The following is a 23,471-nucleotide window of genomic DNA, read 5'->3' as shown; positions in this document are numbered from 1 at the left end:
GTGTGGCTGGATGCGGGACAAGGGGCTCTGGGCAGGACCTTGGGATGGCCACCGCCCGGCCCCCTGCCCACACAGGCTTTATTTCAGGATGGAGGTCCCTGAGCAGGCCAAGGCTACAGCAATGAAATGGCTCCCCAGGGATTTTGTCCCAGCCGGAGGCACCAGCTCTGCCCCAGGCCCCCTGGGGTGGGCACAGCTCCCCATGGAGTGACACCACAGGGCAACCTCAGCTTCCACCATTGGCATTCTGTCCCTCCGGCGCTTTGCCTGGAACCAGGAGCTGCCCCAGCAGAGCCACTTCAATCACACACCAGAGCTCCCTGCTGAGGTGTCCCCAGCCCCGTGGGGCACTGGGGTGTCCCCTGCCCGCACAGCTGCAGGCAGTGCCTCTCTCCCATGGGACAGGTCTCAGTCCAGTGTCACCCTGCCCAGGCGTCCCGCTCGGAAGTCCCGCAGGAACTCGTAGGCAGCGGCCGTGTAGTTGAGCATCGTCACGTTGACATTCCCTGGAGATGGCAGTGGGTGCAGAAGGAGGGTCAGCAGGGACCCCCAGACTCCCAGCCCTGTGCCCCAGAGCCCCCCAGGCACTCACCTGTGCCCGTCAGCACTGTCACCTTCTGGGTGCGGCCCTGGGCGAGGGCCACGTGCTTCAGCACGGGCTCGATGTGGTCGCAGGGCTCGCCCAGCCCGTAGCGCTGCACGTACCTGCCGGAGGGACAGCTCATCCCACACTCCCCACAGCATTCCCGGGGATGGGGCCTCCACAGCCCTCCCGGGACCCCTCCCCGGCTCCCCTGCAGCTCACCCGAACTGCTGATGCTTGTTCAGGGTGTACAGCAGGTAGTCAGCCATCATGTCCTCCCCCACCATGTGGTCACGGATGGCTCCTGGAAAAGAGGGTCAAGCCCCAGTTCCCCCAAGCCCTTGCTGAGCCCTGGCCAAGCCTCCCGCCATCCCCATGGCACCCAGGGGCCCTGAGCAGACTCCCACCCTGGCCTCGGGCACCAGGCCCCGAGGCCACGTCTGGGGACTCCCCCCAGCCAGCCACGGCCTCCACCTCACCACACAGTGCCAGCTTCATGCCCATCTCCACATCCCCCAGCTTCGGGGGCAGCACACCAGGGGTGTCCACCAGGTACATCAGGGGCTTCTCGCAGACCTGGGGAAAGCAGGGCTGGTAATTAGCACCATGGACTCCCACGTGGCTAATGAGCTGATGTTAAGGTCCTGCTGGAAAGGGGACCTGAGCAACCCTGAGATCAGTCTGTGGGCATAAAGGTCTGTCCAGGATGTGGGAGGCAGAGCCCACCCAGCCGCTGCGCTGCAGGGACAGTACCTGGATCCTGGTCAGCACTGCCCTGGTGATGCCCGGCTCGGCCCCCACCACCGTGGCTTTCCCTGGGGGAAAAAGGGACATGGTTATGAAAGCAAGGGACACTGTGCCCCACCTCCTCCCCAAGCCCTAGCACCACGGAGAAATACCCTTCTTGAGGTGCAGCCTCCGCAAGGAGTTGATGAGTGAGGATTTGCCCACATTGGGCACGCCGATCACCAGGATGTTGAAGTCGGAGCTCTGGAAGCCAGGGAAACACGAGCAAGGAACGCTGGTTATCAGCCATCCACCCCAGCAGTGAGGGGCAGCAGCCACAGCCAACCCCCCCCGGGGTTTGCTAGCAGTTCTGGCACGTGCAGGAGCTGCCTCGTCCCTTGGCTGGAGAGGGAGGTGACCCTCCCTCTGCTCTGCACTGGGGTGGCCTCACCTCGAGCACTGTGGGCAGTTTTGGGAACCACAGTATGAAAAAGATTTAAAAGAGAGAGTCCAAAGGAGGGATATGGGAATGGGGAAGGGCCTGGAGGGGCCACACAAGGAGGGGCTGAGGGCACTTGGTCTGTTCAGCTGGAGGAGACTGAGGTCAGACCTCACTGGGGTATGGAGCTTCTCTCTGGTGACCAGTGACAGGACCCAAGGAAATGGCTGGAGCTGTGTCAGGGCAGGGTCAGGTTGGATCTCAGGGAAAGGTTCTTCCCCCAGATGGTGGTGGGGCACTGAACAGGCTCCCCAGGGCAGTGGGCACAGCCCCAAGGCTGCCAGAGCTCCAGGAAGGTTTGGACAATTCCCTCAGGGACAGGGTGGGATTGCTGGGGTGTCGTGGGCAGGGCCAAGAGTTGTCCTGGATGATCCTTTGGGTCCCCTCCAGCTCAGGATATTCTGTGACTCTGTGTCTCACCTCGGCCCTGTGGTAGCGTGGGCCCTCAGCCACCAGCCGGGCAACCAGGGGGACGATCTGCAGGGAAACAGGGACAGGGGCTGGCACTCTGCAGCAGCCACAGACACTGTGCCAGGGGGCTGAGCAGAGGACTTGGGAAGCTGGAGCAGCCACCTGGGGCCCTGAAGGCTGGGAGCTCCCAGGGAGCAGGGCTGGGCTGCAGCCCCGTTACCTTCTTGACCCCGACATCGCGCTGGCAGTCAGTGAACACCACCTGCGGGCACCCCTGCTCCTTCAGCCGCTCCAACACCGCCTGCGGGGCACGGGGAGAGCCTCTGCTGTCACCTCCCTGTGCCCCCACCGCTGCCCCCGCCCAGCCCAGCCCTGCCCTGCCCTGGCGCTCACCGGCTGCCGGCGGGGATCAGCCAGGTCCATCTTGTTCAGCACCAGGACGTGCGGGCGGATGCCCAGAGCCTCCTTCAGCGCGGGGTTACGGCCCGACACCGGGATGTGGCAGTGCTAAGGGCAGCAACTGGAGACAGCCAGGGGAGAGGGGGGACACGGGGCTGGGGAGGGAGAAGGCACGCTCTGGAGGGAGAAGAGGTGTCTGGAGAGGGACGAGGGGTGGTCTGGAGAGGGAAAAGGGATGCTCTGGAGGGAGAAGGGATGCTCTGGAGAGGGAGAAGGGATGCTCTGGAGAGGGAGAAGGGATGCTGAAGGGGGACAAGGGGTGGCCTAGAGGGAGATGGGGTGACTGGGGAGGGAGAAGGGATGCTCTGGAGGGAGAAGGGGTGCTCTGGAGGGAAACGAAGGGTGGTCTGGAGAGGGAGATGGGGTGGTCTGGAGAGGGAGATGGGGTGGTCTGGAGGGAGAAAAGGTGGCTGGAGAGGGAGAAGGGGTGGCTGGAGAGGGACAAGGGGTGGTCTGGAGAGGGACAAGGGGTGGCTGGAGAGGGACAAGGGGTGGTCTGGAGAGGGACAAGGGGTGGTCTGGAGAGGGACAAGGGGTGGTCTGGAGAGGGACAAGGGGTGGTCTGGAGGGAGAAGAATTGCTCCGGAAGGGGAGAAGGGGGTGAGGGAGATTTTTTATTTTTTTTTTTTTAAAGCGAGTGCGGAGGATATCCGAGCGTCGTGCACCTCCACCAGGCAGTCAGCGCGGCGCAGCGCCGCCTGCATCTGCCGCAGCCCTGCAACAACAACAACAAAACAGCGCCGGGGTGAGCTCGCCCCTCTGTCTGCGCGTGTGTGTGTGAGGAGGCCTCAACCCACCACCTCACCTTTCGCCATGTGCCGCGGGAACCAAGAGGCCACATCGCGGCCGCCGAAGTCGAAGCGCTCCCGGAACGCCCCGGCCGCCCTCAGCGGCCCTGCCCACACCCTCATGGCCTCCGGCGCGTCACTTCCGGCGCGACACCGGAAGAAGCGGAAGTCGCAGCCATGGCGGAAACGCAGCCTCAGGGGGGCCCGGGAGGCTCGGCGGCATCTCCCGGTGGCGCCGGGGGTGCCGGGGCCAGCGGTGGGCACAGAGTGCCCACCGCTGGCCCCGGCACCCCCGGCGCCACCGGTTCTGCTCCTCAACCCGGTGCAGCCGCCTCTACCCCTCAGCCCGCCCCGCAGCCCGGCCCGGCGCAGGACCCGCTGGACGACCCGCGCTACACCATCTCCAGCACCAACTGGTATTAAAAACCAACACCGCAGCCCCTTCGCCAGGAGGAGGATTAGGATTGGAAGAAAAGCCTCTGCGGGCGCTGGCGGCTTCTTAATAAAAAAAAGGAGACCGAGCGGCACAAAAAGCAGCAGCGAAGCAGCGGGCGCGTTTATTTGGCCGCCCCCCCCTCAGGGCTGAGGAGGAGGAGGAGGAGGAGGGATGGGAGGCTGGAGGAGGTGGTTGAGCCGCTCGGCCTCCCGCCAGCCCGAGAGCAGCGCGCCGTGGGTCGTGGAGTAGAAGGTGCGGTGCGTGGCCTCGCCGGCGAAGAGGAGCTGCAGGGGCTACGGGCAGGGCGGAGGGTGAGCCGAGCCGTGACAACTTGCCCTCGCCCCCCCCCCCCGAGCCCCTGGGGGGCATCGCCGCGGAGACACCGGCGAGCGGGCGCCCTCCCTTCCCCAAACTTTAGGGAAGTGGGGTTGCCCCCACCGCCGTGGAGCTCGGCAGGTGAACACCCCCCCAACGGGTGGGAGCGGTGCCGCTTCCCTGCGCTGCTGGAGGTGCCCTGTCCCCCCGCCCCGCTGCACCCCCTGCATGCATCCTCACCCGGGGGTCCTGGGGGTCCTCGGGCAGGGGCTGTGCCAGCACGTCGATGTCGTCCCCGGAGCTGCCGACGGCCACGTAGCTGTAGGAGCCGCGGGTGTAGGGAGCGCTGTGCCAGCGGGACCGGAGCACGCTCCTGGGGGCCGGCAGGCTGGGGTTCCCTGTGGGGAGGGCATTCGGGGTGGGATCCTGGAATCCCCCGGGGGTTGGGGCGGGCAGGGAGGGCGGGGGCGGCACCTGTGAGCCTGCGGAGGAGGCGGGTCATGGCGCTGAGCACCTCGGCGTCGCTCAGCGTCTCCATGTGCTCCGACTCCTTCCCCGCGATGAAGCCGCAGAGGACGTGCCCGTGCCTGGGCGGGGGACACAGAGCTCAGAGCTGCTGCTCGCTGGGGCTGTGGTGCCCTCCCTGCCCCACCTCATGGGCCACCAGCCACCCAGAGCAGGCCTGGGAGACGCCCCACATCCCCCTCACGTACTGCTCCGGGGGCTGGAGGACCACGAATCCGATGAGCTTCTTGAACCAGTTGGCCTCCAGGTCGGCGCTGGGCTCCTCCAGGGGCGACTCGTCCTCCCACACCACTTCCAGGAGCTGCTGCTCAGGTTCCCAGAAAGGCTGCTCGAACTCCAGGAAAATCTTGTTGTTGGTGCCAAAGCCCAGGCGGCGAATGGCCTCCACTTTCCACTCGGGAAGGGGAGGCTGGAAGAATTCCTGGTGGCGTTCCTTGAGGAAACCTGCAGGCACAAGATCGGGCAGGAGATTGAGCAGGAGATCAGGCAGCTCTGAGCTGGATTCCTAAATGGCATCTGAGATACTCTGCCCTCCCCAAGTCCCTTCCCAGCCTCCCCTCTCCCACTAGAATTCCCGTCTGAGAGGCTGGGAAGGGGTTTGGGCAATCCCTCCCCTCCACCTGCCCATCTCCAACCCTGCTGGCTGGTTGGAGGGGACAGGCAGGGCAAGGAGAAGGGTGGGTGCCCTCATTTCCTCACCCAGCGGGACAGTGATGATGACGTGGTCGGCGAGAAAGGCGTCCCCATCTTCACACTCCACCCGGACAGGGAAATCCCTGGAATCGTCCCCTTCCTCGCGGAAGGACCCTCGCCACCGGATGGTCCTCACTGGCTTGTTGAGCAGGACGGTGCCCTCGGGCAGAGCCGAGAGGAGGCGCTCGGACAAGCTGCTGTAGCCGCTGCGGGAGGAGGCGCTGCTGGGGACGGGGTGGCCCCCGAAAGGCTGCTCCGCGTCCCCTGCGGAGCCCCGCGCTTACCCTGGGAAGGTGCAGTCCAGGCCGGGCAGCGACACGTACTCCCCGAAGGGCTCCAGAGCCACCAGGTCCATGCTGTGGGTCCCGCTGATGCAGCACTCCAGCTTGAGGCAGGCGGCGAGCACGGCCAGCTGGAGCCGCCGGGCCTCCTCCACGCCCCCCGCCATCGTGGGCACCCTCCGGGCGATCTCTGCCCGCAGGTACTGGCCCACGCTGGGCGCCGGCGGCTCCTTGGACCCCTGGAAGGCGCGGGTGGAGGCCAGGAGGGCGTAGAAGAGGTCGCGGGCTTCGCTCACCGCCTTAGGGCTCAGCACCCTCCCCGAGCTGCTGTAGGTGACGGAGGGCAGCGCGGGGTGTCCCCCCGCCTCTGCCTGCTGGTTCTCCTCCAGGGCAGCCTCCGGACCCAGCAGGCCGTACTGGGAGGCCAGGCAGAACACGGGGTTCCCCGGCGAGGGGCCGTGGATCCAGTGTGCCCCCATCTCCGCCAGCCCCGACGCTGCCGGGAGGGAGGGAGGGAGGGACAGGGGTCACCCCGAGCCGTGCGTGTGGCAGGACCCCCAACCCCACGTGCCCCCCTAAAACAGCGGCCCCGCCTCTGCCCCGGCCTGCGCTGTGCCACCCGTGACGGGCTCCCGTTTGATCCCGCTCCGGAGGGGCCCCGCGGGGTCGGGGGTCAGGTGCAGCTTCCCCAGCCCGGTACAGCCGCCCCAGCCCGGTGCCCCCGCCCCGCCCCGGCCCGGGCCCGCCCCCGGTGCCGCCCCTCCCGTGTTCCCGGTGCCGCCCCTCCCGTGTTCCCGGTGCCGCCCCTCCCGTGTTCCCGGTGCCTCCCGGGCCCCCCCGGCCGTACCGAAGGGGCGGGTGCAGACGCGGCCCCCGGGCCGGGCCGCCGCCTCCAGCAGCCGCAGGGAGCCGTGCCCGCGGAGCCGCCCCGCCGCCCCCAGCCCCGCCAGCCCCGCGCCCACCGCCACCACCCGCCGCCCGCCGCCCTCCATGGCCGCCCGACCCGCCGGACCCGCCCCCGCCGCCGGCACCGCCCGCACCACAGCGCACCGCCCCCGGGAGCGGCGGGGACGGACGGAGGGAGGGACGGAGGGAGAGGTGTGCTGAGAGAGGCAGGCATGGAGGGACGGAGGGATGGAGGAGGGGATGGATCGATGGAGGGATGGATGGAGGGATTGATGGATCGATGAAGGGATGGATGGAGGGATGGATGGATGGAGGGATGGATGGATGGGTACCCGTAGGTCCCGGTGCAGCGATGAACCAGCTGCCTGTGCCCATGGAGGGTGGGAGAAGGCTGCGGTGCGAAAGGGGACCCGTCCTGCGGTGGGGGCAGCCCTGAGACCACCTCCCCACCCTCCTCCTCTCCCCATCCCGCTCCTGTAGCCACCTTATGCCGCTCATCCCGCTGTCCTGGCCCTACACATCTCAGCAGCTCCGGGCAGAGCTGCCCCCAGTGGTCCCACTCACCGGGGATTTCCAAAGCCCTCATGAACACAATAAAGCGCTCTATCCCCAAGGCTGGCTGGTGTTGTTTTTGTCAGTGAGCATTCCTGGTGCCTTCCCCCCCTGGCAGTGGTGAGGTACTGGGATGCCCCCAGCTGGGACCCCCAGAGCACCCACTGTGCCCCAGCCACTGCCAGCTGGGTCACCTCACTACACTCCTGCTGGCCTGGCAGCCCCCTGGAAAATGTTCACATGCAAGGAAGAGCCGGGGGCGTCAGAGCTGTGGTGCAGGCTCCTGAAATCCCCTTCGAGCATTTATTTTGGAGGGATTTTTGCCAGCCCCGGTTTTGCAGCAAGCAGCAGGATAGGAATGTGTGGCTGGGGCCATGCACTGCCTTGGAACATCAGCCTGGTGGCAGCTTCCTGGGGGGAACAGTGGCCCTGCAACCCAGCCCCAGCCCAGGGCATTTGGGGTCACCAGCTCCTAGGGATGGGAGGGGAGGGCAGGCATTCCCAGAGTGTTAGTGCTGATGACACAGGGACAGCCAGACAGCCAGCCCTGGGGACCTCTGGTCACCAAACAGTGCAGGTAAGTGTCTGACTTGTCCCAGCAGAGTCCTGAAACCCCTCCAGATGGAGACTTTCCAATTCCCTGGGGACCTGTCTAGGTCCAACCTGAATCCCCCTGGGCCGTGACCTGGCACCAGGCCCCCTCACTGCTGTCTAGAAAGGTTTGGTCTTATCCATCCCCTCCCTCCCTTTCTGTGCCATGGCTGGGGGCTGCTCTCACAGCCAGACTCTGCAGGCCCAGCTCCCTCCCATCTCCTCATGGGGTGGGTGCTCTAATCTGCAGCCTGGGCAGCCACAGTGGGGTCGTGGCAGGGTCCCAGGATCACCACCATCACCTTGGGGCCCTTCCAGCAGGCTTGGTGGCTCCTGCCCACCCTGACACCTCGGCTGACCCCTGTGGTGCCCTGTCTGCACAGTGCCACTGGTCTCTGAGGAGGTCTCAAGCAAGGAGGACAAACCCCAATGAGCAAGGGATGTGTGGGAAGCACCATCACCACAAGCATGGCAGACCAGCAGGAAGGAGGGGACAGTAGGGACTGTCCCAGCAGGGACTGTCCCAGCAGGGATTGTCCCATCATGTCCTTGGGCTGTCCCAGCTGAGGGAGAGGGGCCAGGCCACCAGCACCTCTCTGGGAGCCACCACTCTACCAGGAGCCCTCCATCAGCTCCAGGATGCTGCTGTAGAGGCGCCCGGGGGCATCCAAGCCCCAGACAAAGTCCCAGTGGCACCAGTCGGGGATGTGGGTGTAGGAGACGAGGTGGGCAATGCGGGGCAGCAGCAGGCGGACGTCCCTCCAGTCAGCTGCCCAGTCCTCCCCTCCCGACCACACCGCCGTGGGCACCGGCATCTCCTCCACCTGGTAGAAGGGTGGTGTATCCTGGAGGGGCACAGGGAGCTCTGAGGAATGGCTGTCGTGGTCAATCCCTGCAAGGCAACCCACCCCTGCACCACCCTGGCATCTCCAGCTGCCAGCACTGCCCCTGCAGCCTCCTACCTGGTGGTACACGGCGGTGTTTTTGCTGCCATAGTCAAAGGCTTTGAATTCTCCTGATTTCACCACCTGGGAGGAGAGGGTAGATCTGTGTGGGAGGCCAGCAAGTGCCACTGTGTGGGTCCAGCACCTCCCAGCCCCCTTGAAGGCCCACATCATGAGAAGGTGCTTGGAAGGAGTTTGGGCAAGTCCTTGCCCTCCACTTGCCCATTGCCAACCACGCCAGCTGGCTGGGGACAGACAGGACAAGGAAAGGTGTCAGTGTCCTCACCCATGGGATGCTGCAGGAGCAGGTGGCACCCCTGCAAAGCCAGACTTTCCACCCTTTTTAACAGAGTGATGTTTTGCCCTCCTGCTCCATGTCTGTCCCTGTGCAAACTGAGGTGTTGCACGTGACTCCTTGGCTGCCCTGATGCCACACTCTTCCCTCTGAAAACCTGCTTATCACCAGCTGGGTGTGCAGGATGCTGCTGGATCTCCTTTAACAACCTTTTATGCCTTCCCTGTTGCCTATAATTTGGCTCTGCAAGGAGGCACAAGGGGGGGGGTCTCTAGCCTGATCTGGTTTCCAGCAGGGCCAACGCTGCAGCTGCAGCAGGACTGGCAGAGCCCAGGCTTGGGGTGTCCAGGACCCCTTTGGGCAGGAGGAGATGCTCTTGGGTCCCGCTTTACCTCCTTGTCCAGGTCTCCCAGGCTCTCCTTGTAAAGCCTGGTTTCACCCACCAACACCAGGGTGCCCCCAGCCTTGCTCTGCCCATCCCTCCCCTTGTCCTGCCTGACACAGTCCAGGGAGTACAGCCTGGTGTCCCCACAGGGCAGCTCATCCTGCATTCAGCACCTTTCCTGTCCACCTGATTTCTTGCCTTTACTTTCTCAGGATCTGCCAATATCCAAGATCCCTGAACTCTCACATCTGCCCTGGACACACCAGACTCCCTGTGAAGGGCCCATCCCAGGGATGAAGCATCTGTGTTTCAGGGAACCTACCTGGGCCCAGTGAACTATGTTTTTGACAGAGGTCCCATCTGGATAGTGGGATGTGTACACATCCAGCCGTGTCTGCAAGGAGAAATATCCAAGCTATCATTGCTTTCCAGTGGAGGGGAGCGAGGGTGGCACTGCCAGGTGATGTGTTTCCCAAAGCAGCCACTGCTGAGTCCTGCTGCCTAGAGAGCTGGGTCAGGCTTAGGAACATGATTTTCATTTAAAAAGCTGGGTCAGGTTCAGAAATATGATTGTCATTAAATACCTATTGCTCTAAGACAGCACCAGCAGGAGAATGATGGGGATGAAAGATGGAGGATCCCCAGCTCCATGAGGTACCTTGTCTGAGCTCAGGGACAGAATCACAGAATCACAGGATCAGTTAGGTTGGAAAAGACCACTGAGGTCATCAAGTCACACCTGTGACCCAACACCACCTTGTCCCCCAGCCCAGAGCACTGAGTGCCATGTCCAGTCAGTCCTTAAACACCTGCAGGGACAGTGACTCCACCACCTCCCTGGGCAGCCCCTGCCAACATCTAATCACCCTCTCTGTGAAAAAATTCTTCCTAATGTTCAACCTAACCCTCTCCTGGTGCAGCTAAGGACTATGTCCTCTTGTCCTGTCCCTTGTTCCCTGGAGCAGAGCCCGACCCCCCCCCGGCTCCCCTCTCCTGTCAGGGACTTGCAGAGCCAGAAGGTCCCCCCTGAGCCTCCTTTTCTCCAGGCTGAGCCCCCCCAGCTCCCTCAGCTGCTCCTCATAGGACTGTGCTCAAGACCTCAGGAACTACCTGTGGTCACCCAGATGCTGCTTCAGCACCCTTGGTGTGGGTGGGGAGGAGCAGGGGCTGCACCCCAGGGGTACAGGGGTGGCCACAGGGACAGGCAGCCCTAACTCAGAGGTGTTGTCAAGTGCCACCTGGCCACTGACATTCACCCAGCAGAGCCTGGGGACTTTTCCTGCCCTGGGAGAAGAAGTGTGAGAGGGATCTGGCTCCCCCATCCCCTCCTTGCCCGACACACCCACCGTGTTGAGGTTCTTCTCGTTGAAGCCCCCCAGCAGGAAGAGGAGGCTGGCGCAGGGTTTGTGCAGCAGCCTGTGCGTGCACAGCCGGGGGAGGAACCTCCACGCCCTCCTCATGCGCAGGGTCGCCTCCGTCCTGCCGAGCAGCAGCTGCGGGAGCAAAGGGCAAGGTGGAATTCCTGCATTCCCCTTCCTGCTCTCCTGCTGTGCAGAGATGTGTACAGCTCATTGCAGGAGCTGACTGAACACACACCAGAGAAATTAAGACTGAGGACTCCCCTCTTCCCCCCCACCTTCCCCAAGCACTGGATCCATTTTCCACTGCCATTAAAATCAACATGGCACAGCTGCTCTTTTCCAGGTGTTTTGTCCAGGAATTCAACAAGTTTTATCCTACAGATGGAAGACATGAACACAGCTAAGTGACCATCCAGGACTGCATCTGCACCTGATCGTGTCTGTGCCAATAAATCAGCAGGAATTAGCTGTTTTCTGCCACATCAGATGTTGTGTCTGGGCATGAACCCTTCCCTAGAACAGGTGAGGGCAGGAGGGCATGGAGCAATCCCTTACCGAAATCATCTTGAGATTCTTATCCAGAAGGAAGGATATTTTCATGAAGGGACTTCTGCTGTGCTTGGCTGTCACCACAGGAGCCAGGGCAAAGAACATTTTGATTTTCTCAGCCAGTTCGGGCATGGCTGAGAACGCAATGAACGCTGGGAAAAGAGAAAACCAACCTCAGACTTGGTCCATCTTTCTCCTGGGTTTGCTCAGACCCAGATCTGTTTAGCTGGCATTATCTCCAGCTGGAATTCTGACATCTCTTGCCACCTTCCCACTTATCATTAGTGCAAGAGAGGAGACAACACCTTCATCCCTGTGGTTGGAAGTGGCTGATGAAGCACTTCAAGGGACCTGCAAAGATGGACCTCTCTGCTTTCTTCTGACAGACACCAAAATGAACTTTTTCAAGGCAACGTGGTGTGGAACCCCCAGGAACTCACCGATGGTGCAGCCCTGGGAGTAGCCAACGTAGTAGAGCTGCTTCTGCCCAGTCCTCTGCAGCACAAAGTCCACCATGGCCGGGAGGTCATACATGGCCATCTCGTGAAAGCTGTAACACAGGAGGGGTGTGCTGGCTCTGGAGCAGCACCACAACAAGCTCCCCTGTGAGCTTTGGCTCCCTTGCATTGCCTGGCTTAACATCAGGGGCTGATTTTCCAGGAGAAAATTCCTGTGAGCTGCCTGAAACTGCGAGGACCTGAAGGCCTCCCTCCAGCCATGGCATCATCCTTCCCTGAAAGGGCTTAGTCCTCTGTGAGCAGTAAATAAACTGTGCAGAGCCTGCCCAGCTGTGCATTCCAGGGCCACACACAGCCACCCTGCAGATCCAGAGCTGGATCCCACCAGGATAACAACTCCTAGGGATGCTCTTTCCCAGACAGGAGTGGAGCACCAGCTCCTGCCCGTGTGCCTGTTGGTGAGATGTGGTGAAACACAGACCTGCTCTATCAGGTTTTTCTGCAAGCATGTCTGTGAGCCTGGAAAATCCAGCACTGCTCTGAAGATTGGCTCTGGAGAGGCACTACCAGCTTAAAAAGGCCATTCATGGGGACAAGGTTTCTGTGGACAATGTCTAGGAGGAGGGGAGGTGGCAGTGATGCCTGTGGGCAGCTCAGTGGGGTCCCTGTGGATGCCCTGGCACAAGGCTGATGTCTCTGCAGGACGGGTGTCCCCAGCAGGCAGCAGAGCCCTGTGCTCTCGGCAGCTGCAGGGAGATGCTGGCACTGTGTCAGCAGCAGGTCTGCACAGATACCTCCATCCTCCCTGGATACACCACCAGGAGCTCTGGGAGAGGCTGTGCCCAGGGATTAGGTGCTCTGACTTGCCTACTTGGAGGCACCCACCTCTGCCTTGAGGTTAGTGACAGGCAGGGATGTTTGCCAGGCTTTTGTAACACGCTCCAGCCCACCTGAAATCCCAGAATTCAGCCTGGTCAGCTGAAAGGTGCTCATGTCTGCGGGACCAGCTCGTTCCCCGGCTGTTTCCCAGCCAGACGTCATAGCCAGAGTCCGCCAGGATGAAGCCAAGGCTGTTGTTAGCCAGATTTTCCACCCAGTGGCTGCCTTCTCCGAATATCCCGTGCTGGAGAAACACCACTGGCTTGGCCCCTGGGTGCAAAAGAAAGAGCACATTTCCCTGACCCAGAATTCTTCTATTTACTCACCAATAGGCCAATAAAGCCTCTCCCTTGCACTGCCAGAGGACATACAATGTGCATTTTGATGATGTCTCCTGGTGTTACAGCTTTGACTGTGAATAGGAGAAATCTGGTGGATTTGGTATTTTTGCTTTACCAGCAAATACTCTCCTGGCCTGGTAAGGTTCATCCCTTCACCTGCTCATGTTCAGGGTTATTTTTTGCGGGTTTTGAGGGAAACAGAGCCGTACCTCTGCTCCTTGGCTTTTCTCTTCCATGAGGAATTCTGTTCAGGCGGACGTAGTAGCCGTCCCGAGTCAGGACTTCATACTCCTCACTGGGGTACCCTCTGTGGCAGATGATTTGGCTCTGGGGAAAGAAAAACCCAGGTGCAAAAATATCCATAGCCCGGGTGTTTATCTGACTTGAAGAGCACACCCCTCATCCACTGGGATGGCTTTGGAAAACCCAGGTGGGGTGTGGCAGCCGGGACATTGCTTTGCCCGGGGTGTCTCTGGGTCAGCTTTTTGTGAGAGAGGAGGCTCCGTCCCAACCCCACTCCCGCCCCGCTGCGATGCCCAGGGGAAGAGGAGATGCTCAGTCTCGTCGTGCCTGTGAGCGGGAGGGCTGCTGCGGGGTTTGAAGCGGCTCCAGACCCGGAGATTGAAGCCTAAAGGATTTACAGGCGGCTGCCAGCGGGGGCAGGAGGTGTCACGCCGCGCCCTGAGCTGATATGAGGGGCAGATAAGGTGGTGCATCGAACCTGCCCAGCTGGGCTGACTGGAAAGGCAATAGGATAAACCCCATAGGGTTTGTTGCACGGCTCCTGAGGCTCTGCCTGAGCTTCGTTTATGCTGAGAACTCCCCAGCTCAGGAAGTTTCCATCTGGTGAAATCCAGCTGAGATCCTGCCTACACTTCGCTGTGTCCCGAGGTTGGCAGGAGGGGTTAATGGCAGCCAATTTATCGCCCACATCTTGGGTCGACCTAAACCCACCTTCAGAGACTTCCAGGACTCACCTGGACGTGGCCCTGAGCAACTTGCTGCAGCTGCAGGACAGGAGCCACGCACAAATCTCTACCCCCTGGGAAGACATCTGGCCAAATCCAGGCCGGGATTATCCCCTCCTCTGACCGCCCTGCTAACAATTGCACTCAGTGCTGCCGTACTGCCCTCTCCACGTAGGTACCCCCAGCCCTCCCTCCCCCAGCTGAGCGTCCCCAGGCTTCCCGAGGGGGAATTCAGAGCTCTCCCGACTCACAACGTTCATGGAAGCCTCGGGATTTAGAGCCTTTTTCTGCTCGGAGGCGTCTTCGGAGTTCGTGGGTGCTTGTACGAAAAACAGGACTGCAATGAACAGCCACATCTTGTGCCTGTGTAAATAACAATAATGGTAATAATAACAGGAATAATAATAGCAATAACAACAACAATAAAAACAATAACATGAATGTTGTTATTATTGTTGTCGATTGTTATTATTATTATTGAACATTGATATAAAAATGTCTGTTTCCAGTGCTGCTGATTACTCTTATTATTAAACACTGCTACAAATGTCTGTTTCCACTTGGTTATGATGTGTTAAGTTTCTCATATATTTGAAGACCATATCAAGGCCTGGGCTGGGGAAGGGGAGGGGATTCCCAATTTCAGCTTCCATTACATTCTACACAGGGCTTTTTACACTCCTCTGTGCAGACAGGATTGGTACTAGGCAAGAGCCTTTCTTATATTTTTAGTGGTAAAAAGAAGAGAACCAGCTCTATAATACAAGAAATAAAGTGCTAGAAAATACCATTGGGCCAGTTGTCACGCAGAGGGAATTAATCCAAAGGAGGAGTTTATGCTACAGAAAGAGCATATTTAGGTTGGCTGGGCTGTGACTATATCTATATCTATACTTTTTCTGTTTCTCTATTGCTTAGCTTTTGTACCCAAACCCCACTATGAACTGAAGGATTCTATGAACTGAAACTGGTAAAGCCTCATAGGAAGACAATTTATTAATTAAGCGTAGCCTGAAAAAAACCAGAAACCCCTTTTATCACCTTAGAGACTCCTGACCTGAGCAGAGATCTATTTTTAATATACACAGTTAATATTATATATGATTTCTAATGTTTTGCTGGGCTCTTAGAAGGCAGAGCTTAACTCCAGCCCAGCAGCATGAATTGCAGGGTACTCTCTACCTCCTTCTTCTCCTCCCGGTGGCTCTCCCACACCCTGAGACATATCTGCCCTCTGAAATATTCCCAGCAAGCCTCTCTACGGTATTACCAAGAAAAAAAAAGCAATCAGTGCCTTTTCAGCCTCGGGAGAGCTCCAGCACAGGTCTGACCCACGCAGAGTTCCAGCACGTTGCCAGGCTGAGCCCGCTGTGGTGTCTGAGCAGGCCGTGGGGGGGATGGAGGTGCCTCTGTCCTCCCCGGCGTTATAAGGACCACGCTGTGCCAGAGCCCTGCCAGGCTCTCACCCTGCTGTGCCACCTCACGTGCCCTCCAAATTACCAGCTGTGTGCTGATCACACCTGTGGTTCCTCCCTCCCCTCGCCCACGTGGCCGTGGCTTTCGTGCTTGCAAAGGATTACGTTTGCCAAAGCAGCCCAGAGTGGTGTGGGGAGGAATTCCGGCTATGGAGTTGCACCTTAAGCCCTTGATAGCCACAGTTAAAAAGATGCCAAAAGCTTTTCTTTGTGAAGGGCCATTTCCTAACTCCTGGGGTCATTCAGGAGAGTTCCTGGTGCAACAGGAGAACCTGGGCTGCACCAGCTCTACAAGGCCTCCGGAGCGTGCCGGCCTCCCCATGGACACACCGTGGACAGGCCAGGCTTCAGCGGGAGGCACGTGGTCACTCCATGGCCCAGGCCCAGGCTCCACACAGCCCCAACAGCCACGGGCTGTCGCATTGGCAATGGGCAGTTTGCAGGAGCTCTGCGAGGCTTTCCTGGAGGAGCACCCAGCTCACCTCCCTGAGGGACGGCAGCGCCAGGAGAGCTCATGCAACGCTGCTGTTTGGCTGAAGGGATGGGTACTGCACAGGGCAAAGGTGTTTGTTCTCCACCTGCAGCCCCTGCCCGTCCAACCTGCGCCTCTCCATAGCTTGGTGGCCACCTAAGAGCCCCAGCCCTTGGTTGCTCTGCTCGAGGATGGCCTTCCTGGTCACGGATTAATGGTTGCCTTCCAATGTCCACAGCAGCCGTGGCCTATGAGTGCTATGAGGGTTGTGAAATCAGCCCAGAACTCACACGTGTTGCTCCATCCTCCAGACTGTAATTTTCTGCCAGCGCCCCAACCGCTGTGTGGGCGCTGTCCTCCTGATGGCAGGCGTGGCCAGGGCCTGCACTCTTTCATTACCCCAGTGCTGTACCTTTGTCTGCTTCGAGCTTCTTCTGAAAATGTCTTCCCACTCCTGTGAGTGTAAAAATCCCACCACACAGAAACACAGAATCATGGAATGGTTTGGGATGGAAGGGACCTTAATGCTCATCCCATTCCACCCCCTGCCATGGGCAGGGACACCTCCCACCAGCCCAGGTTGCTCCAAGCCCCATCCAGCCTGGCCTTGGACACTTCCAGGGATCCAGGGGCAGCCACAGCTTCTCTGGGCAACCTGTGCCAGGGCCTCCCCACCCTCACAGGGAACAATTCCTTTCCAATATCCCACCTAACCCTGTCCTCTGTCAGAGGGAGGCCATTCCCCCTTGTCCTGTCACACCAGTTCCTGACAAACAGCCCCTCTCTGGCTTTCCTGTAGCCCCTTCAGACCCTGGAAGGTGCTGTGAGGTCTCCACACAACCTTCTCCTCTGCAGGCAGAACATTCCCAGCTCTCTCAGCCTGTCTCCACAGGGAAGGTGCTCCAGTCCCCTCACAACTTCGTGGCCTTCTCTGGACTCTTTCCAACAGCTCCATGTTCCTCTTGTGCAGGGGCCCCCAGAGCTGGAGGCAGGTCTGCAGATGGGGTCTCATGAGAGCAGAATAGAGCAGGAGAATCCCCCTCCCCTGCTGCCCACGCTGTGGGATCAGCCCAGCACATGGTTGGTGTCTGGGTGCCAGCACATGTGGCCAGGGCATCCACCATCACTCCCAAGCCCTTCTCCTCAGGGCAGCTTCCATCAGTCCCCCACCCAGCTGTAGGACCTTGTTGAACCTTTGTTGAACCTCACGAGGTTTGCATAAGATGGACTTTACAGGCTGTGTAGAGAGCAATTCCAGCGTGCATCCCAAGAGGAGTTAAAAGCAGCCTGTGGGTGGAGAAACCCCAAACCAGCCTGTGTTCTTCCACTCTCCCATTAGGTTTCCTTCAGCAGCACCAAGACAGACCTCACCTTTTACTTGCATAGTTGCCTACTTCATCCACTGTTGAGTCTTCTGCCTCCTGACTCCACTGAGTGCTAGTTATCTAGGTACTAACTGCTAGGTATTAACTGCTAGGTACTAATAGAGGTTGGAAAGGCAGGAGAGGCTTCCCTGGCATCCTCAGGCTGTGGAATGAGGCTATGGGAGCAGTGTGTCAGCTCTGAGGCTGCTGTGTAATTCAGCACCTGTGCTGGGAAGGAGAGAAGGTGCCAATCAAGAGCAGCTGGATTTGTACTGAGAATCTCTTGTGTAGTTTAGTCAAAGGGAGGAACGAAGACTTTTGAGTTGTTTGGAGCTGGGAGACCAGAGATGGGGGTTTTGACACACAGGTGTGTGAAAGAGCAGTGCCACCACAATGCTGCTGTGGTTGTGCACTTACCAGAATTGTAAATAGACACCTGTGCTCTTCTGCAGTGCCAGAGCCCCATAACACAAGACAGGGTGCACAGCCAAATGTTAGAGAGACTATCACAGGCATCTTCAAATGGAGCTCTACAACCACACCCAGGGGATGTTTTCACAGCGTTGTTGTAGGAACCAATGTAAGAAAACTCAAGAAACAGGGAGGAATTTTATTTATCTTTTTAACCAGATACCTACCAGCACTCTCATACACACACTCATACACACACTCTCATACACACACTGTCATACACACACAGTCTCATCACACCCTCATACAGCAGAGGGCATGTAGTGATAGTACAATGGGAAATGTCCTTGAAGGAGGCCATTGGCCCTGCCAAAGGGCAGGTTTAAATGAGATATTAGGAAGAACTTGTTCCCTGTGAGGGTGGGGAGGCCCTGGCACAGGTTGCCCAGAGAAGCTGTGGCTGCCCCTGGATCCCTGGAAGTGTCCCAGGCCAGGTTGGACGGGGCTTGGAGCAACCTGGGCTGGTGGAAGGTGTCCCTGCCCATGGCAGGGAGTGGAATGAGCTGATCTTGAAGGTCCCTTCCAACCCAAGCTGTTCCAGGATTCCATGATTCTCAGAGGGGTGTCCTGCTGGGCTGGCCAAGATCCCCTGAGTGCTGCCAGGAGAGTGAGGGTTACCAGCTACTGAGTCCCCCATATGCTCCTGGGCTCTGCTTGAGGCCCAAACCCCAACTGTTTCTTGGCCTCTCAGGTGCTTTAAGAGCCAACAGTTACATCCTCTGGTGTGAGGTGTCACTTCTTGCTGGCTTTGTGATTCAAAGACATCAGGCCACATTGCTGTGGATGTCTCTCATGTTCTTGTTTGAGCATCACAGGACTGCAACCCCTCGTGCTGCTGGGACAACAGGAAGAGAAAGAGCCCCTGAAGTCAGCTGTGTCCTCACTGCTGTCCCTCTGTGAGCAGGAGCAGGTCTTCTGCTGGTGAGTCACGTCCTCTGTGGCACCTCCTGGTGCCAGCAGTGCCTTCCTCTGTGCTCACCAGTGTGATGGGTGTTAATCATGGCCTTGCCTATCAATGCATGCCTTTGCTCCAACTCCTGCTCTGCTGCTGCTGCTTTCACACACGTGCAAACCACCAGACCGTGTGCCCAGGCTGCTTGAGACCTTCTGGGTACCTCTTGCCAAGCACGAGGGTAACCCGGGCACAAGCAGGGCAATGCTTAACCCTCTGTCATCTGCTCTTGGTGCCCTGGACTGGGAAAGAGAGTATCAGTCAGATTTTAGCAATAAGAGAAGGTCAGCTCTTGTCTGATTCCTGCCAGATTCTTGTAGTGACCTTGGAGGACGTGGCTGAGGGAAGCAGCCCTCCTCTGGTTGGTGTCCCTGCCCATGGCAGGGGTGGCACTGGATGAGCTTTAAGGTACTTTCCAACCTAAACTTCTGTGATTCCATGACTCTGATATCCCAGCCTGACCTTGGACCTGTGCAATGATCATGTTCCTGTCTGATGATGTTTGACTTTCCTGACACACTTGAGACATGCAAGGACTCCATCCCTGTCCTCATCAACACATCCTGCCCTGCAACTCCATCCATTTATTGATCAAGGCAACCCCACAACATTTATGCTCCAAGCATAAATCAATTTACAGCCCTGTTTCCTTCCCAATTACACCTCTTCATCCCTTGGTTAGCCTTTAAGAGCAGATGGGAAGCAAGTACCAGTGCCATGGGGAGCAGGGTGCTTCCAGAACCTGCTTTAGAATTTCCAGAACTTCACCCAAGTGCTTTGATGGGAGACTGACAAGGAATGAAGAGAATGCAAACACTGCACCAGACAATTGCAGAAGTGGCAGAAACTTCTAACTGGAACAGGAAGAGACTAAAGCCTGAACTTCTTAGGAATTTTCAGAAGTTAAAAGTATTTTTCAACTACATTTCAATAATGGCAGGTGGGGATGTGGCTTAGTGACAAACACAGGGGTGTCACAATAAAGGTTGGACCTGATGATCTTGGAGATGTCTTCCAACTTTAACAATTCTAGGACTCCAGTTTCTTGCAACCTTCTCAGAAGTCTGTTGGGGAAAAGATTTAGGTGTTTATTTGCAAAGACAGCCAGGTCTTCTTGCCTTTGCCCTGATAGCCATGGCATGAGCCCAGTGCAGTGCTGGAAGAATGCTGCTCCAGGGCACAGCCCTGCTGGGAGCAACTCATCCCCCAGACAAAGATGTCATTACAACCCTACCAAGTGAGGCAGGTAATCACTGTCAATGCAGAGAGATCCTATCTCACCCACAGCCTCCTTCTGGCACCCTGAGGTTACCTCACCCTGTCCTGTTCTGCTCTGTGGTCAGTTCTAGAAAGCAAAACCCCTTCAGAGATGACAACTCAAGCAGAACCACTGCAGTTGTGCTACAAGGCACCAACAGCCTCGTCCCAGCATCTGCAGACACCTGGATGGAACCAGAAATCCCATCCAGTGCCACCCCTGCCATGGGCAGGGACACCTTCCACCAGCCCAGGTTGCTCCAAGCCCTGTCCAACCTGGCCTTGGGCACTTCCAGGGATCCAGGGGCAGCCACAGCTTCTCTGGGCAACCTGTACCAGGGCCTCCCCACCCTCACAGGGAAGAATTCCTTCCCAATATCCCATCTAACCCTGCCCTCTGTCAGTTTGAAGCCATTCCCCCTTGTCCTGTCACACCAGTTCCTGATGAACAGCCCCTCTCTGGCTTCCTTGTAACTCCTTCAGACCCTGGAAGGTGCTGTGAGGTCTCCACACAACCTTCTCCTCTGCAGGCAGAACATTCCCAGCTCTCTCAGCCTGGCTGCACAGGGAAGGTGCTTCAAGTAACAGGGGAAGCAGTGTGGGCCCAAACTTGATGCAAGGGCGAGGAGTGGCCACAGCTCCACCAGGATCCTCTCCAATGTCCTGTCCCAAAAGGAAGGCAAGTTGTGTTGCTGTTGCTGTATGCTGGGAGGAAGGGGGAGTGGTTCTTGTCTGGGCATACCTGGTCCTGTTTTTCCACCTTCCCTCCTCTCCCTGCAGGGAAAAAAATCATACTCTGCTCTGAGCCACTGCTCATTTGAGGGTGAGTCAGCTGGGAGGGCTTCTGGCACTGCCTCCAGCTAGTCTTTGGTGAAGACCAGTCAGTAGAGCTCCAAATACAGGTGGAATTCTTTAGGCTTCCCAAAGAATGACTACTTGCATTTCAGCAAGTGTGGTTGGGCCAGAGCTGGCAGGTATGACAGCAGGAGGGCTGCAGGAGCCCACGGGGGGCACAGCCAGCCCCGGGGTGCTGCAGCCTGGGCACCTTGGCAAGGAGTGGAGGAGTGGCCACAAAGGCAGCGCTGCCAAAAATGACACCCACAGCCTGTGCCACCCCTCACCCACCCTGCAGGGACCTCCTGGGGCATCAGGCAGCTCCTGGCCAAAGGCACTGCCTGCTGGGAAGCAGTGAAGTCTGGGAAGAGGTGAAGGCTTCCTCCCCAGCTTCTTCCCTCCCCAGGGATGGATTTATTTCTCATTTTTTCAAGAGCACCCCCTGAAGTCACTGTGGGGACTGGGAAGTTCTGCATTTTCAGGCAGTGGCTCATTACAAGCCAGGAGGCAGTGAGAAGAACCAAAAAGAGCTGGATGGCTTACCCACAGGAGCTTGTTGGGATGAGCTAGGCTGCTCCCAGGCACCCCAGAGCACCCTGAGCACCCCACAGCTCCGTGCACCAACACCAGCCCTGTGCACATCAGCCCTGTACACCAGCACCAGTCCCAGGCACCAACACCACTCCCAGTGCAGGTGGAGAGTCCAGAGGCTCCATGTCCTGCAGTTCACAGAGGTCATGGGTGACACCAAATGACTCCATCAAGTGGAAAGAACCAATTTGTTCCAGCTCTTCTGCAGCGCCACGAAAATATTCCCAAGCAAGCCCAGGTGGGCGGGCTGTCTCCTGCCGGAGCAGACTCCAGCCCTCAGGTAAATTACATCCTCGTGGGAGGAAGGATTAGAGGGAGTGGCGACCTGTGACGCTCCCGAATCCGCGGAGCAGAGGGAATATCAGCCCGGTGAGCGCTGGGCGAGAGCAGAGTGGACGGGCAGCAGGGACCTTCTCGGGGTGGACATCGGGAGGAGAGACACCCAGACCTCTCCTGCTGCAGCCCCTGCACCGCCACAGGTAATCAATCAATCAATCAATCAATCCATCCCTCCTCGGCGGGTGCCCCTGCCTTGGCACGGGCTGCCAGCGAGGGGCTGTCCCTGGGCACGGCAGGAGAGAGCTGCGGGGAGCTGTAGGCAGTAGGGTGGGACAGCGGGGCTTCCCCAGAGCCCTTTTGCAAGGGAATGTGGTTTGTGCTGCGGGAGGGGCAGTGGGAGCGCTCGGGGGCAGGTGCTGGCAGAGGTTTCACCCCGCTGCACCTCTCGGAGCTCACCGGGGGCTCTCCAGCCCTGCTGAGCTGAGCGACGCTTCACTGAGGGAGTATTTCTGCAGGTTTGCTGTTGGGAGGAAAGGGCCATCCCAGGCAAGGCTCTTCCCTGGAATTTGCATTCTCTCCTCCTGACGTTGCGCCACAAAAATGCTTTCTGTCTCTCCTTGCTTCTTCTAAAGGCTCAGTCTGAAAGTCCTGAGTGCAGAGCCCCGGGGCCGAGCTGGGCTGGGAGAGTGCGTGGCTGCCTCCCTGCCGTGCCCCCCCCTCTGCCCGCCTGTCCCGGAGACCCGTGTTCTCCTCAGGAGCATCCCGGGAAGGATGCGGGGAAGGAGGGTCCTGCTGCAGCCCAGGGATGTCGGCAGGGACAGTGAAGGGTCTTGGCCCCAAATCGCGACCCAGGGGGTGCAGGGAAGGGGGGTGGTGGGGAACCCTCCTTTCCCCAGAGTGGGGGTCAGGGCTCTGCCGAGCCAAGTCAGAGCCCCCCGACCTCGTGCTGTGAGCGGGAGGGTGGACAAGGGGTGTCCCGGGGTGCCCTCCAGCAGGGCAGTGGTGCAGTTGGGATCCTCCACACATCCGCGCCAGGGACAGCAGAGGGAGCGGGTGACTTTCTCCCCGGCTGCAAAACCTTCTCCTGCAGCGTGGGAAGCAGGATCCTCCTGCAGAAGAGAGGGAATGATGAGGGTTAGAGCCGGGAAGGGACAGAAGCTCTCAGCTGCTCCCAGTTCTCCTTCCTTTCACCAGGGGAGCAGTGGGGTGGGTGCAAAATACATGGCATGGACATCCAGCCGTGATTGCTGCTTCCCGTGCAGCCCAGCACAGGCACGGGCATTCAGTGGCAATTTGACATTGCTCCACACAATTTAACTATTTCAGCGTGTCACACTAGAGCTGAGGCAGTATTTCTGCCCTGAATTTTTTGCCTCCCAACAAATTGACCCATGCAGGGTCTGCCTGTGGCAGTGGGGTGGAAAGAGATGATCTTTAAGGTCTCTTTCAACCCAAATCATTCTGTGGTTCTGTGTTTCTATGAAATAAAATTATAGTAAGGTGTTTTGTGGTAGGAACATGTCAAAACAGATCCTTCCAAACCCATCCCAGAAAGAACAGGGGGCTCCTGAGATGGTGTTTCGTTCAGGTTTGCAAAAACAGGTCAGGGGTGTCCCAGGGGCTATTCAGGCGTAAGGAGAGCCCAACAAAATCACATTGTTTGATTTAAACTTCAAAACAAAACTCCATGGTCCTGTGACTTAAAATTGGGTGGTTTACTCCTTCCAACTGCCCAAGGCATCATTCTAAATGAATAATCTCTAATAATCTCCTTGAAAACCAGGTTTGCCTGGGCACAAATAGCTGTACACATACATGCTCATATTTCCAA

The 23,471-nt window shown here is 58.6% G+C and overlaps 3 protein-coding genes across 4 annotated transcripts; all 3 read right to left on the bottom strand.

The window, feature by feature from the left end:
- Position 1: 1 nt before the first annotated feature.
- On the bottom strand, positions 2–3,630 carry MTG1 (mitochondrial ribosome associated GTPase 1). Its single transcript, XM_051799735.1, has 11 exons — positions 3,484–3,630; positions 3,329–3,393; positions 2,613–2,717; positions 2,440–2,520; positions 2,229–2,285; positions 1,483–1,573; positions 1,337–1,398; positions 1,063–1,159; positions 806–887; positions 593–705; positions 2–506 (listed from the first exon to the last, which is right to left on the bottom strand). Exons 1-11 carry the CDS (start codon positions 3,587–3,589, stop codon positions 409–411), a joined length of 957 nt encoding a protein of 318 aa, XP_051655695.1. The 5' UTR covers positions 3,590–3,630; the 3' UTR covers positions 2–408.
- A 372-nt stretch (positions 3,631–4,002) lies between these two features.
- Positions 4,003–6,758, bottom strand: PAOX (polyamine oxidase). Its single transcript, XM_051799686.1, has 7 exons — positions 6,564–6,758; positions 5,720–6,212; positions 5,442–5,641; positions 4,931–5,186; positions 4,692–4,804; positions 4,458–4,615; positions 4,003–4,195 (listed from the first exon to the last, which is right to left on the bottom strand). The coding sequence occupies exons 1-7, from the start codon at positions 6,706–6,708 to the stop codon at positions 4,043–4,045; spliced, it is 1,518 nt and encodes a 505-aa protein (XP_051655646.1). The 5' UTR covers positions 6,709–6,758; the 3' UTR covers positions 4,003–4,042.
- Positions 6,759–8,367: 1,609 nt separating this feature from the next.
- Positions 8,368–15,342, bottom strand: LOC127476603 (lipase member M-like). 2 transcript variants are annotated; one of them, XM_051799709.1, is made up of 10 exons: positions 15,216–15,342; positions 14,197–14,308; positions 13,187–13,304; positions 12,708–12,906; positions 11,740–11,849; positions 11,306–11,451; positions 10,736–10,882; positions 9,712–9,783; positions 8,728–8,793; positions 8,368–8,610 (listed from the first exon to the last, which is right to left on the bottom strand). In XM_051799709.1, the coding sequence occupies exons 2-10, from the start codon at positions 14,299–14,301 to the stop codon at positions 8,377–8,379; spliced, it is 1,197 nt and encodes a 398-aa protein (XP_051655669.1). In that variant the 5' UTR covers positions 14,302–14,308; positions 15,216–15,342; the 3' UTR covers positions 8,368–8,376. The 2 variants fall into 2 exon arrangements, with proteins under 2 accessions (XP_051655669.1, XP_051655668.1); XM_051799708.1 differs by having other exon boundaries at positions 15,240–15,342.
- Positions 15,343–23,471: the final 8,129 nt, after the last annotated feature.

Source organism: Manacus candei, unplaced genomic scaffold (assembly GCF_025592945.1).
Source record: "Manacus candei isolate 608988 ecotype Guabito, Panama unplaced genomic scaffold, ASM2559294v1 h1tg000050l, whole genome shotgun sequence".
NCBI lineage: Eukaryota > Metazoa > Chordata > Aves > Passeriformes > Pipridae > Manacus > Manacus candei.
The sequence above is the reverse complement of the archived record's forward strand: the minus strand, read 5'-3'. Positions and strand labels throughout refer to the sequence as shown.